The sequence below is a fragment of the Lissotriton vulgaris genome, chromosome 2_1 (assembly GCF_964263255.1).
Source record: "Lissotriton vulgaris chromosome 2_1, aLisVul1.2, whole genome shotgun sequence".
NCBI lineage: Eukaryota > Metazoa > Chordata > Amphibia > Caudata > Salamandridae > Lissotriton > Lissotriton vulgaris.
The window spans coordinates 297,404,838-297,418,928 of NC_141687.1; the positions used below are offsets into that span (position 1 = coordinate 297,404,838).

General features: G+C 47.0%; 1 protein-coding gene across 1 annotated transcript in view; it reads left to right on the forward strand.

The window, feature by feature from the left end:
• TEX14 (testis expressed 14, intercellular bridge forming factor) overlaps nt 1–14,091 on the forward strand; it is a 1,917,691-nt gene that overhangs the window by 1,739,151 nt on the left and 164,449 nt on the right. Inside the window, exon 24 of the mRNA XM_086954052.1 lies at nt 658–754. Within this exon, the coding sequence (XP_086810178.1) occupies nt 658–754 (97 nt within the window). The remainder of the gene's footprint in view (nt 1–657; nt 755–14,091) is intronic.

Sequence of the window (14,091 nt, forward strand, 5' to 3'; positions counted from 1 at the left end):
CATTTTTAGGAGGGAATTTTTTTATCTAAATGTATATATTAATGTATAACTGTTACATTTTCATGAGTGTGACAGGAGCAGCGTAGCGCAAAAGGCCTGATTAATGTTTTTATACATATTGTAATGATCAAACAAACTATTTCCACTAACTGGTAATTTGCCAGCTGTTGTCTGAATATTCACGATTTGCGAATTGTTCATATGTACTGTTTACATTTCAAAGTTTGGTATTTGTTATTTATTAATATCAATTTCCAGTCGCATTTTATTTATTTATTAGCCATTCAGTGGGTGTCAGTTTTGTATTCGCATATTAGTTTTGAATTGATATGCTATTCACAAATGTTTTCTACATCAGGACCCAGGTGTCTTATATTTGTTGCAAAGGAAGAATTTAGAAAAAAACGTGCGACATGATGAAAATTCAAATAACTCTACAAGTAGGTGGTTTCTGCGACCCCAGTATCCTGCATAACTCCTTAGGATTCACAACTGCTGTGACAGCCAGAGATGCTCCTCCAGATGTTTTAGCTGCCATGATCTGCCTAGAATCATTGTGTGGACTGTAGAGACTGATAAACTAGATGTATGTAACTATGTTACAGCTTGGGCATGCTAATTTGACATTTACTCTGTATTCATATGTTTCCTTTGCAGTGTGGTCAGTCTGTGAGCAGCGTTCTTTGTTCCTCTTTGGCCAAGGAGATGTCCGGTGCACCCGCTCAAGTCACTGTACTCAAAGGCCAACAGCAAGGTAGTTATTTGATGTCTTACTGTAGTCTCCATTATTTATTCAACTCTTACACAGTAGATACAAAGATTAACTTCATACTTGACCTCCCAAATGGATAAAAAAGCATAAAACAGCCTGAACCAGTAGTAATCGCATGGGGTGCATTGAGTTCCAGCATTATAACACATCTGTGGTATTACAGACCGGGACCAACCGTGTCCAAATCAATATTCACAGTAGGGGAACCTAGCTCCAGCTCCAGTGCCGGTACCCTCCCAACAGGAATCCAAGCCCCTTTAAACATGTTCAATACTATTTATCCCTCATTGACGAGGTGCGGCTTGAATTCCATTTTGGCTGGATGGCCTCTGTTGGGATGGAGCCAAGGATGATTGGCATTTTGTTGTTTGGTTCCTGGCTAAATAACAAATAAGCCTGGGTTAAAATTATTCATCCAGGCCTAAATTGTGTTCAAGAACTTTGGGGTAAGGTGTTGAAGAGCTATTGAAATTGTATAATCTCTGCTGTTGAAGCAGTTGGATCCTTTATTCCGAGATTGGTTTGAAGAGCTCCTTCGAAGAGTTCGTTACATCCAATATTTGGGTTGTGTTGTAGCTCATCTTAGATTTTCATAATGGATGCTTTGTACATTCAGGGATCTGGCTAGTATAGCATATTTCTCACTCTATTTGATCTCTTTGCTTCATAGCCTTCCTAGTGGCTGATTGGTCTGCTTAAATATGGGGCCAGCCAATGGTAACCATATGGAGTTGTGTTCTGGAGACTTTAATAATTAGTGACTAGAATAACGTTTTGAATCTCCTTTTTCAAAAGGCGTCATTTGGTACACAACTGTACTCTGTGTTCCCATTAGATTGAGGACCCTCTGGAATCGTCTGGCATGTATAAAGTAGGGAAGACCATATTCCACCGTAGACAGTTTCATGTTGGGAAAGACACAATGAGGAGGGGTGTACAGGGACTTAGATGTCATTCCTGCTACCAAGCTGCTTTCCTCTCAGTTAGGCTGTGAGTCATCCATACCCGGGACAGTACCTCTTTTTGTGGCGGCCACCCACACCTACCCGTCATTAATGGTGCGAGTGCAAGTTCTATTTTCACCGCACAAGTTTGGACAGTCCATGAAGTGATTAACCTCCACAGAAAACCCTTTATTGCCCCAGAGACTCTATTTGCACTATTGGCTCGTATACCTCTCAGATATGGGTTCAGAGTTCTCGTATGGCAACTGCATCATAGGAGCAGTATTTCTGGGTGTGGTAGTTCTTGTGTTTCGTAATGAAAGGGTCTCTTGTGGGTGTGCTACTTATACTGTCTTATGTCCATACTGAAAGGGCCTCTTCTGCGTGGGCTACTTATGCTGTGTTATGTTCAGATGCTGACAACACCCGCCAAGATACTTCTTAAATCACCCTCTTTCAGTGTGGTTAGGGGAGTAGATCCTAGCTCTTTCATGTGGCTGCCCTTTAGTCATTGTCCTACCAGGTTAAGGTCAGTCCAAGTCAAGGCCCCTTCTACTCTTCTGAGGTCAAGTATAACTCCCACTCGATGTAAGAGGTTATGGAAAGGGAGAAGGCAGTTGAATCAGCGGATAAGAAATATGTTTCACAGCCTACTTACTGGCGATTAAAGTATTCATCAAAAAGATAGGGCACATCCTTTACCTTTCACCGCAGTGGATCTTCCAGTATATCTTTTATACTTCTTTAACTTTGGCTGTTATCACAACTGTACTTAAAAGATCACTTGGTAATTAATTTTTTTGGACATGATCCCAAGGCTATGTACATAGGACCCTCAGAAAGAATGTATGACGTTACGATGCATGCATTTACAACACATGCCTTTACAACACAGTTTTTACACTGCAACATCCCTTACAATGCATACTTTTACATTGCATTGCATTACAAGTAATTTTTTTTAAACTACAATTACAACACATGTTATTACATTGCATAATACCTTTACAACGCATACCATTACAACACATACCATTACATTGCATTCAAGGTAAGTGTTGGATAGTGTAGGGGTGAGAATTACTATTCTAACTCCAGGGGGTGCAACAGTAAGGTAAGTGTTAGATAGTGAAGGGGTAAAAATTACTATTCTAACTCCAGGGGGTGCAACAGTAGGGTAAGTGTTGGATAGTGTAGGGGTACTATGCGTGGTAATGGTATGCGTTGTAATGACATGCCATGTATTGCCTGCGTTGTAGTGACATGCGCTGTAGTGTCATGAGTTGTAGTGACATGCAATGTAATGGCTGCGTTGTAGTGACATACATTGTAAAGGATGTTGCGATGTAATGATTGCGTTGTAAGTGTAGTGCGATGTAATGATTGCGTTGTAAAGGTTGTTTCACCACAAAACCAGCCTACAAAGGTAAATTATCTTTTGGATTGTACTTTCCAGTCTAATCCTGTAAAGCAATGTTATCATTCTGCCATAACATGACTGACTGAGTGGCATTGAGCAAGTATGCAAAAAACATACCTTTACACACAGTAAACCGAGCAGACCCTGCGGCTCAGCTTGCTGATTCCACCTGTCTTAGCGAGGGGACACGCCATCTGAGCGTAACCAGGCGCTTTACAAAATTCCCTTAATAATAATAATAATAAAAGTGCTCCTGCCATTTTAGCAGTGGCAGCTGGTGACATTTGAAAGTGGTGTGGTGTGGTTTAAAAGTTCTCGATGAGTGACCTGCAGCGAGCGAGCTTAAATAATAGAGGTTCCAGGGCGGGTTCTCCTCCAAGAAACGTTTGAAAAAAAGAGTGGGCAAATGGTGCATTTTCAAGCAAATTTGAGAAGGCAAGAACACTAATAAGGCAATTGTGAAGGGTAGTTATGACATCAATAAAGAGATTTCTATTATGATAATGATGTCGGTAGCTGTTTATTCAGAATACCCACAAAACTAGATCATAGATCACTATACAAATATGAATAAACCTCCCTTAAGGAGACCAGCCTCTCCCATCTCAAACTAGATCGCTGTATGAGCACCTTTCCAAGTGGAGGGAAAGCCTTCGCCAGGCCAAGATCCTCGACTGCTTTACCATTACATTTCTGATTAGCGCAAAAACACCTGCAAGCTCAGGTCATAAAATGTTTGATTGATACAGCTCCAACTGGAGGTAAAATCTTCCTCTACACCTTCATCTTGACTACATTCTGAACTAGTCTCCCAAGGGACTAAAAATCTTCCCTTCCCATAGAGGCCACTTTGTTATCGCATCTGTGGTCCCACACCTAAAACCGTGGCTGCTCTATCACTACAGCTCTGACTAGCAGCAAGCTCTTCCTCGAGCTCAGATGTAGGGCTCCAGATATATTTTTGATAGGAGACAGTGACCTCCGAGCCAATATTCTAGGTGAATATCTATGTTTAAAAACATCAAATTACTCAGTCAAAAAAATCACAATAATCAAAATTGTTTTGAATTTTTACTGTTTGCCCAAATCAGTTTCAAAATCTGTCTCCCTCATCCACACCCTTGGTAATATGTATACTCTTGTTCCTGATCTGCTGTCTCCTAATAGACTTTTTTATCCCATTAAAAAGCCGGAGTGCAATTCCCTGAAGTGAAAGAGAAAACCTGGACTGAGCATTATTACTTTATATCAGATGAGAACAATATTATTCCCAGAAAAGGTTTTTCTCTCACAGGTGGGTTCCCAGTTTCATTTAGGTTTATGATGAGCAGAGGCCTCAGCTTTTAATATCCCATGTTACAAACAATATCTGAATGAAACACGTTAGTGATAGATTCCTTACCATAGAATATCCCCGGGCGTCGGACTGAATCCGGAAACTTTTCGTCAGCAGTACCCTTGCGCGTTGGAAGGTGGTGTTTTGCGTCTCCCCGTCCGTCGCTGGCATCGTAGGCGCCGAGATGACGTCACGGAGACTACTTAGGCGCCACCCATGCGCGCTGACGTCAATTCTTTCTTTTTCCACGCCAACAAGCGCAGATCCGTCAGAGCACGTACCCTAATCACTTTTTGACTATCCTTTTGAGACTTTTTGTCTTCTACTTTCATGTCTTTGACTCCTGGTGCCACTTAAGGATGCCTGCGTTTAAGTCCTGCGGGCCCGACCCCCATGGTCTTTCTCTACTGTCTGGAGCGCGGCCATGACTCCCGGTCATGTTACGACTGTCTGGCCATGGCTTCGAAGGCCTTTAGGGAGCGGTCCTGTAAGCTGCTGGAGGCCCGGCAGTCGTCTCCGCGCCGTTCGAAGTCCAGGGGTCGATCACACTCGGAATCGGAGTAAGACGACATAAGAAGAAGTCAAAGAAGCGTTTCCGCTCTCCGATGTCCCCCTGTTGGTCTCCGGACGCAGACAAGGGGACACGGGGGTATCACCCCAGTGGCTCCTTTGGAGCCTGTGAGTCCCACGTCCTACCCGCCCAATCAGGGTCCGTTGGCGACTCCTGCCCAGGTGCAAGATTTTCTTGCAGCCATGGACCGACTCTTCGGGCCTCGGGCTCTTGCCGGCAAGCCTTTTGTGCCCTGCGGTTCCAGTTGAGGGCCCTCCCTTTTCCCCCGCTCCTCTGCCAGTGGCGGCTCCAGCCCCGGCGCTGCAGGGACCTCTGCTGGTGGCTCCGGCCCCACCCGTGGCTCCGATCATGGCACTGCAGTGGGTTCCGTTTGTTCCATCCCCGCCTTTGGCCGGGTTTTTGGACAATTTTGCCCTTAGTTGGGACCCTTATTGGCACAGTGAGCCGGACCGATCGCCAATTTGTATTCCCCTGTCCCTCCCCCACCGCCACATCTTGTTCCACGGGCAGTGGAGGAAGGGGACGACTGGGAGGGGTCTGAGGACCCTCTCGCATGGCAGTGCAGGTCGAAACAGGAATGGAAAGAAGAGCTAGAGGATGCCGGTGACCTTGACCTCTCCTCTGACCCTGGTTTTCTTTCTCCTTCTGTGGCCATTGAGGAGGGGGCTACATACACAGTGGTGCTCCGTAGAGCAGCTGTGGCCCTTGACCTCGACCTACCTACGGTGACCCTCAAGACTAATCTCCTCACTGAAGTACTTCAGCCGGCGGCAAGCTCTTTGGGGCCCCTGCTGTCGTTCAATGAGGCCTTAACTGACGTCTTGATGGGCACCTGGTCTAGACCAGCCACTGGGGTTCCAGTGGATAAGAAAGTAGCCAGGCACCCACGCCCGGCCCCGGGTGACCCTGCTTTTCTGTCTACCCACCCAACCCCAGAGAGCCTGGTCATCCAGGCCTCAACTTCCTAGAGCCCATTCTCTACCGCTCCGCCAGATAAGGAATCCAAGAAACTGGAACAGTTTGGCATCTACCAGCTTAGGGTTGCGGTCGGTGAACACTGCATGCCTCTTGGGCCGCTATTCCCATGCTGTGCGGGACACAGTTGCGCAGGTGCTGCCTCAGTGTCTTGAGGAGGCTCGGACAGTGCTTTCTCCAGCTGTTACTGAGAGGAAAGATGCAGCAAAATTTGCCATCAGGTGTGGACGGGACACCGCGGACTCACTGGGTAGGGCGATTTCCATGACAGTGGCCCTCCGTCGCCACGCCTGGTTGCGGTCCACTGGTTTTTCAGAGGATGTTCAAAGTTCTCTTATTGACATGCCCTAGATGGCACTCACACATTTGGCGATAAGGCAGGTAGTGCCCTGGAGCTTTTTAAGGACTCCCAGGCAGGTCTCTCCACCACGCACCCAGCCACGTCTGCTTTTCGTTCCTTTTGTGGCCACGGAAGGGGCACCCCGACATGTTCGTTCAGCCACAAGCCTGCACAGAACCAACCTCAGCACGGCCGCAGACGTTGTTCCTGCTGTGGCGGGACAGGGGCCCAGCGTGCAGGTCAGTCCACCTCCACTCCCGCAGCGTCCGCCTCAAAGCCTTCCTAGTCCAAGCTTTGGGGCACACCGCATGCTGGTGGGCGTCAGGATTCGCCATCACCTTCCCCACTGGCGTTCCGTTACCTTGGACAGGTGGGTGCTGCAAATCGTCCGAAGGGGCTACTCCTTATAGGACGTGGTTGTTATTTCCACTACTTTCTGGTGTTAAAGAAGGAAAAAGGGGGTCTGCGCCCCATCTTGGACCTCAGGAACGTCAACCGTTTCCTCCAGAAGGAGAAGTTCAAGATGTAGATTCTAGCTCAGGTCTTGGATGCCCTCGACCCCAGAGACTGGATGGTAGCGTTGGACTTGCAGGACGCATATCCCCGTCCTGCCGGCCCACCAGCTTCTGTTTGCCGTGCTCCCCTTCAGCCTTACCAGTGCTCCTCGGGTGTTCACGAAAATGATGGCAGTGGTCGCAGCTCATCTGCGCAGGTCAGGGGTTCTAGTCTTCCCCTATCTCGACGACTGGTTGTTGAAGGCGGGCTCGCCCCAGGCAGTCATCTCGCACCTCCAGACTACGGCTGACCTCCTGCATTTGCTGGGGTTCTCCATCAACGTGCCGAAGTCGCACCTGAGTCCCTCTCATCGGAGCAGTTCTGGATTCGACGCAGTTTCAGGTTTATACTCCCGAGCAGCGAGTCCTGGATATTCAGGCTATGATTCCGATCTTTCAGCCTCTATCCTGGGTTTCAGTGAGGATAACCCTCCTGCTCCTGGGCCTAATGGCATCCTGCTAGTGCAACATGCCAGATGGCATATGCGGGCTCTGCAGTGGGATGTGAAGTTCCATTGGGCACTGCATCAGGGCAACCTGCCTGATCACTTCCAGATCTCGGAGGGCACTGCACGACACTTGCAGTTGTGGCTCACGAATCGCGATTGGGTCAATGGCAGATCCCTCTCCCTTCCCCAACCGGAGCACACAGTAGTGACGGATGCGTCCCTCCTGGGATGGGGCGGCCACATGGGAGAAGCTGAGATCAGAGGCCTCTGGTCTCCGGCGGAGTCCCGGCTCCATATCCACCATTTTGAGCGGCGGCGATCTGACTTGCACTGAAAGCATTCCTTCCCTCTGTCTGAGGGAGTGTAGTGCAGGTGTGCACAGACAACACCACCGCCATGTGGTGCTGCAACAAACAGGGCAGGGTGGGGTCGTGGACCCTATGCCAGGAGGCTCTCCGCCTCTGGACATGGCTGGAACATCAAGGCATTTCCTTGGTGGTTCAACACCTGGCTGTTTTGTTGAACGTCAGGGCGGACGAGCTCATCCACCGGTGCATGATGGATCACGAATGACATCTGAACTCGGACGTGGCGCAAGTTCTCTTTTTGCAGTGGGGAGAGCCTTGGTTAAATCTATTCGCCACCGAAGAGAACACGCAATGTCATCAGTTCTGCGCATTGGAGTTTCCAAGGCGGTGCATGCTCGGCGACGCTTTTGGTCGCAAGTGGAGCTGCGGTCGGTTGTACGCCTTTCCGCCTATACCACTTCTGCCCAGAGTGCTGAAGAAGATCCCGCGCGACCGGGCCCAAGTATTTCTAGTGGCTCCGGATTGGGCACGAAGATACTGGTATTCCGACCCACTCAGCATGGCGATCGATCCCCCGATCCGACTGCCTTCTCAGTAGGGAGGTTCTTCTGTCGCAGCAGCAGGGGATGGTCCTCCACCCGAACCTGTCCAGCGTCCACCTTCATGCGTGGAGATTGAGCGGCGACAGTTGACAGTTTTCGACCTTCCTTCCAAAGTCTGTGATATTATTCTGGCAGCCAGGCGTCCTTCCACTAAGACGGTATACACCTACAGGTGGAAAAAATTTGTGGCATGGTGCACAGCAAAGGCTGTGGATCCCCTTTCGGCCCTCTTTCTGATTTTCTTCAGTTCCTTCTCTCTTTGGCCCACTAGGGCTCTTCTCTGGGCACTGTCAAGGGTTATCTCTCGGCCATTTCCGCCTTTCTACGGCTACCAGATCAACCTTCTCTTTTTAAGTCCCCAGTTGTTAATCGCTTGCTGAAAGGCGTTACACACACGTTTCCTCTCATGCCTTTCATAATGCCTCAATGAGACTTGAATCTTGACTTGACCTACCTGATGTGCGCTCCCTTTGAGCCACTTCATAACTGTCCCTTATGCTTTCTCACTCTAAAGATGGCTTTCCTGGTAGCTATCTGGCAGAAGAGTGAGTGAGCTCCAGGCTCTGTCTTATAACCCTCCTTTTCTCTCTGTACTTCCGGACAAAGTGGTTCTAAGGACTCGTCCTTCTTTCTTGCCAAAGCTTGTCACGCCCTTCCACATCGGGCAGACCATCACTTTGCCCACCTTCTTTCCGCATCCTTCAAAAGAGGAAGAGAGGCTCCACCGTCTGCACCAAAAACGTGCACTCTTGTTCTATTTGAGGTGCACACAACAGTTCCGGGTGGATGACCAACTTTGTGTTGGCTACATGGGCGCCAAGAAAGGTTAGATCATGCACAAATGGACCATCTCTCGGTGGGTCGTTCTGTGCATCAAAGCCAGTTACTCGTTGGCTAGGAAGAAGCCTCCTGTGGGGCTGCATGCCCATTCTACCAGTGCAATTTCAGCCACTACTGCCTTGGGACGCGGCGTTCCCTTGCAGGACATCTGTCAGGCAGCTACATGGGCCTCGCTGCACACTTTTACCAAGCACTACTACCTGGACAGCCAAGTCCAGAGAGACAGCTTCTTTGGCCGTTCTGTTCTCCGAGACTTTCTGGTGTGATTTTGGTTCACAGACCCTCTGCCGGGGTTGGTATTGCTGGGATATCTATTCTAAGGTAAGGAATCTGTCACTAACGTATTTCTTTCAGATGCACAAGTTACTTACATTCGATAACGATATATCTGTAAGAAACATTAGTTAGTGATAGTGTCCTTACCGCCCCACCCATCCTCCCCGTTCTGCGAACTGATTTCTAGGGTTAAGGTCATCCCTTTCAGGGCCCTAGTTTATGGCACCAGTGGTCAGTTTCTTGCATGGCTCTGCGTTCCTGGTGCGGAAAGTCATGTACAGAACTGACGTCAGCACGCATGGGTGGCACCTAAGTAGTCTCCGTGACTTCATCTCAGCGCCTACGACGCCAGTGACGGACTTGGAGCCACACGACAACACCTTCCGACACGCAGGGGTACTGCTGACGAAAACTTTCCTGATCCAGTATGACGCCTGGGGATATTCTAGGGTAAGGAATCTGTCACTAACTAATGTTTCTTACAGATATATCGTTACCGAAGGTAAGTAACTTGTGCGTTATGTAATGTTATGGTAGTTATATTTCTAAAGCACAGCGGGTACCCGAAAGTGTCCTGGCGCTAGCTTCTACCATCGGAACACAGGATGACATGGTAATCCTACATGTTAAAAGCCAAGTTTTTAATGCTTTCCTAAGCACCATTAGGTCAGTGGCGGCTTTGATGTGGAAGGGAAGTTCATTCCAGGCCCTTGGGGCACAGGTGACAAAGCTTCTCCCTCCCCAGTTGACCTTCTTAAAGGGGAGTACTGTCACCATCCTAACTCCTGAGAAGCGAAGAGCTGTTTTAGGAACATACGATTGACATCAATGTCTTAGATATTCTGGTCCTATTCCTTGAAGGGCTTTAAAGACAATGCATAGGGGTTTACATCGCACACGTTATCTTACTAGCAGCCAATGAAGCCTATTAATTTCTTTGGTGAGCTAAACAAATTTTGGCGTGCCAGTAATCAGCCTAGCTGCCATATTTTGCAATAGTTGGAGTTTGTTTAAGTGTCGCTCTTGAGTGTTCAGGTAAAGGCCGTTGCAATAATCAACCTTGATTAAATGAGAGATGTTATTACTATATGTTGGCTGTCCTCTAGCAGAAAAGGCATAATTTCTTAATAATTCTAAGAGAATAGAAGTTGGCTGATGCAACAGCATTTACCTGGTCCCCAAAAGTGAGTTTATCATCAACTATAACTCCCAGATATTTTGCTTTCCTGGTAGGTTTTGGAAGGGTTCCTAATTCTTTCAGCCACCATCCGGGGACCCAGAAGTTGGCAATATTTCCAAAGATGATGACCTCAGTCTTGCTCAAATTTAATTCAAGCAATTCTGGGTCATCCACATCTTGACTGAGTTCATACAGTCATGAAACCTCTTGCCCTTCTCTGATTCCTGACCCAACAGCAGCTACACCACAATTTGCGTGTCATCCGCAAATGAAGTATGATAAAAGCCGAAGGATCTAATTAAGGCAGCCAGGAAAGACACATAAACATTAAAACAAGTGAGAGTGAGGGGCGACACCTGTGGCACCCCACAGGGTAAGGAAAAAGGTTTTGAGCAAAATAAAAAAAAACAATTTGTCAATTTGTGTTCTTTCCATCATTAAGGATTTCAGTAGCTTCCAGGCCATGCCCCGAATCCCGCAAGCAGACAAACGGTCCATCAGGAAATCATGATGAACTGTATCGAAGGCCTCAGAGGGATCCCGCATAATTAGTGCTGCAATGCCTCCCTGATCCAGGGCTACCCTTATTTATACAATGGATTTAATAAGGGCAGACTCTGTGCTGTATCCTTCCCTAAACCCATATTGGGTAGGATCTAAAATATGATTTACCTGAATAAAGGCACTAAGCTGTGTATTCCTGGCTTTCTCTACCAGTTTATCCAGCAGTGGAAGCCGGGAGATTGGCCGGAAATTGTTAGGATCCTTGGTGTCTAGATTCTGTTTGCCATATGTGATATTTCGATAATCAATGCTGTGTTCCATATTTTGGGGAAGTGCCCTGACTCCTGTCCTGAAGAAGGCCAACTCTGTAAGGGACAAATACCCTATACGTAATAGGGTCGAAACGTAGACTACCTACCCCCATGAGACCAGCTCCTACCCCTAGCAAGATTGTTACGGCTTTTTCGAAGCCTGGTTATAGGAATTATTTGACCTATTGTGGCATGTTTGTTTGGCTTCTTTGGAAAGCCATTATAATAATGTATTTGTGAATAATGTATTTTTTGATTTGCACTTAAGTGAAGAATCTTTTCTTTCATCCTACACAAACCCCCTCACCGCACACCTTTCCTTCCCCCTTCCCCCCCTCCTTTGGGCACATCTATAACCGAAAATTGATGAGAATTTTACATGCAAATGTATAACTAAAAACAAGGCTGAGTACTTTGTGCATAAAAACACTGTACTCTTGAAATTGTTTTTTTGATTCTTCTTACACATTTCTATCTTGACTTTTCTGTCTCTCCCCATCTGGGACCCCTCGTTCTATAAAAAACGGACTCGAACATGGCAATAAATAGGTAAATACGCGTGATGGCAATAGGTTCTGGAGCTAATTTTATCACAGAGACCAGACAAGGGTCATAAGTAGAGCCTGACCTAATTGAGGAGAGTAGATTTAGAGTATCTTTAGTGGACAACCGAACAAAAATTATCCAGAGTAGGCCGTGAGTCTGTTGCCATTTTGGCCCCCGAGGTTGGGACATCTATACCTCACGTAGGGGAAAGACTGAAAGATGAGAAGATTAGCTCCACCTTCTGCAGAAAGAAAGTGGCGATTTCCTCACATAACTCTTGACTTCTCTGAATTTTGGATGGACAGGGAGAGGCAATCTAGAAACTGTCCTGAAGAGTTCTTTGGTTAAACATTTGGCCAATTTTTTTGATTCACAAAGAATGCTCTTTTTGTATTGAATAAGAGACTGTGAGGCTTTGCTTGTATTGTTCTTTCTCCGCTTCATTATATTCGCTTCTCAAGTTGCATTCTAGACACTTACAAGTGAGTTTTTGTTCCCTTGGTTCCGACCTACCAGGGAGCTGTTGGCTGGGAACGTTTGGGGTGCAATATTTTCACTGGGGCTAGGTTTTTCTCATGCTGTCTCCACCCACTTTGTATGGTAATAGTGGCCTCCTCAACCTCAGTGGGCAACAGGCAGAGAGTCGTGGTGAGAAGTCTTCTAACTCAATGCCCTTAATTTTAATCCATGCTCTTAGTTCTATCTGACTTTTAGGGTCCGCAGAGCTATTGTGTCGGCCGGGGAGGACCAACTCAAACTCAATTGCTACATGATCAGTCCAGGCAAATGGCAGCAAACCAGTACAGGCTAGCTGTGGATGGCTGGAAAAAAATCCCAACGTGAGTGAGACCTTCTGCATTCTGCCTTAAATCAACACTGCTCATTACGTCGATAAGAGCAGCTGTGTCGGGGTCAGACGGTGCTTCCAGATAGAAGTTAAAATCCCCAAGAATGGTAAATGAATCGTAGTAGAGCCCATCATTTAGCAGAGTTCCGACCTTGGTAAGAAACATGTTCCTAGGTCCAAGTGGTCTGTACAATAAAATGCCCTTGAAGGAATGATGGTGAGAAAGGTGAAAACTAAAGGAAAGTGCTTTGCAAGCTGAATAAAATCCTATGTGAAAGGTTGCATTTAAGGAGTTATGATAAATTACTGCCAGCCCTGTCTCCCCCCATCTCCCTCTTCTAATGGGCCTATACTGTGTGTGGCAGAGGAACCCAGGTGGAGTAGCTTTAACTAAATCGGGCCCTGAGGCATCGTCTGTCCAGTATTCAGTAACGAACGCCAGTTTTATATTATATTCCTCCAGAAGTACCGCACCATCCTGCTTTGTTTTACTAATGATCAAGCGTTTAGCAATAGACATCGTAATGGGTTTGCATTAGGCCTCTCAGTGTTTGCCCGTTTCTGGGGCCTGTTGGGCTTAATAGCCTGATATAAAATTAGGGGGAGAGGGTTTTTACAGTTGGGGCAAGTGAAGGGGGTTGATCTGGGGATTGTGTAGAATGTTAAGCATATGCAAATTGTGTCCTTACCTCCAGTATTCAAGGCAAGTAGCTCGGACTTTAGGTCCTTTAGAATGGTCGAAGAGTCCAACTTAAAAGGTGTAGGGGGGCCGGCGCTCAGCACATTCCAAGCGCGGATGGGCACAGACGGGCTTGCTGCAGCACGCCCGCTACGCGCGACCGGTGCTCGGTTGCGTCAGCATGCTCATTTGGGAGGGAGGGCGAGGGGTGGGAGTAAAGTAGACCGAGATTGTTCTGAGTGTGTAAAAGGCCGCTTTATTAGGAAACAGGTGCACATTACAAATATAAAACCTTGGCAACGCCTTACAAAACTATACCTCACTAAATAAATAATTAACTACAAACCCCGCCCCCCACCCCCTCCCCTAACATTCTTTGGCCCCACCCCCACCCAACAATACAGCATTACATTACAACAACATTATAAACATCACATCAACAATAAAACATTACGTCATTAATTAAATCATTACGTCATCATTAAAACCTTTATTCATCAACCCCCAATCACATATTGAAATCCAGGCCCTCTATAACCATAAACCCTGCCTGACCCTTCACTCCTGCCAATAACCCCCAAAACCTGAACGGTCAAACAATGACCAACATTCCCCTGAACCTGTCAATCAAAGCATC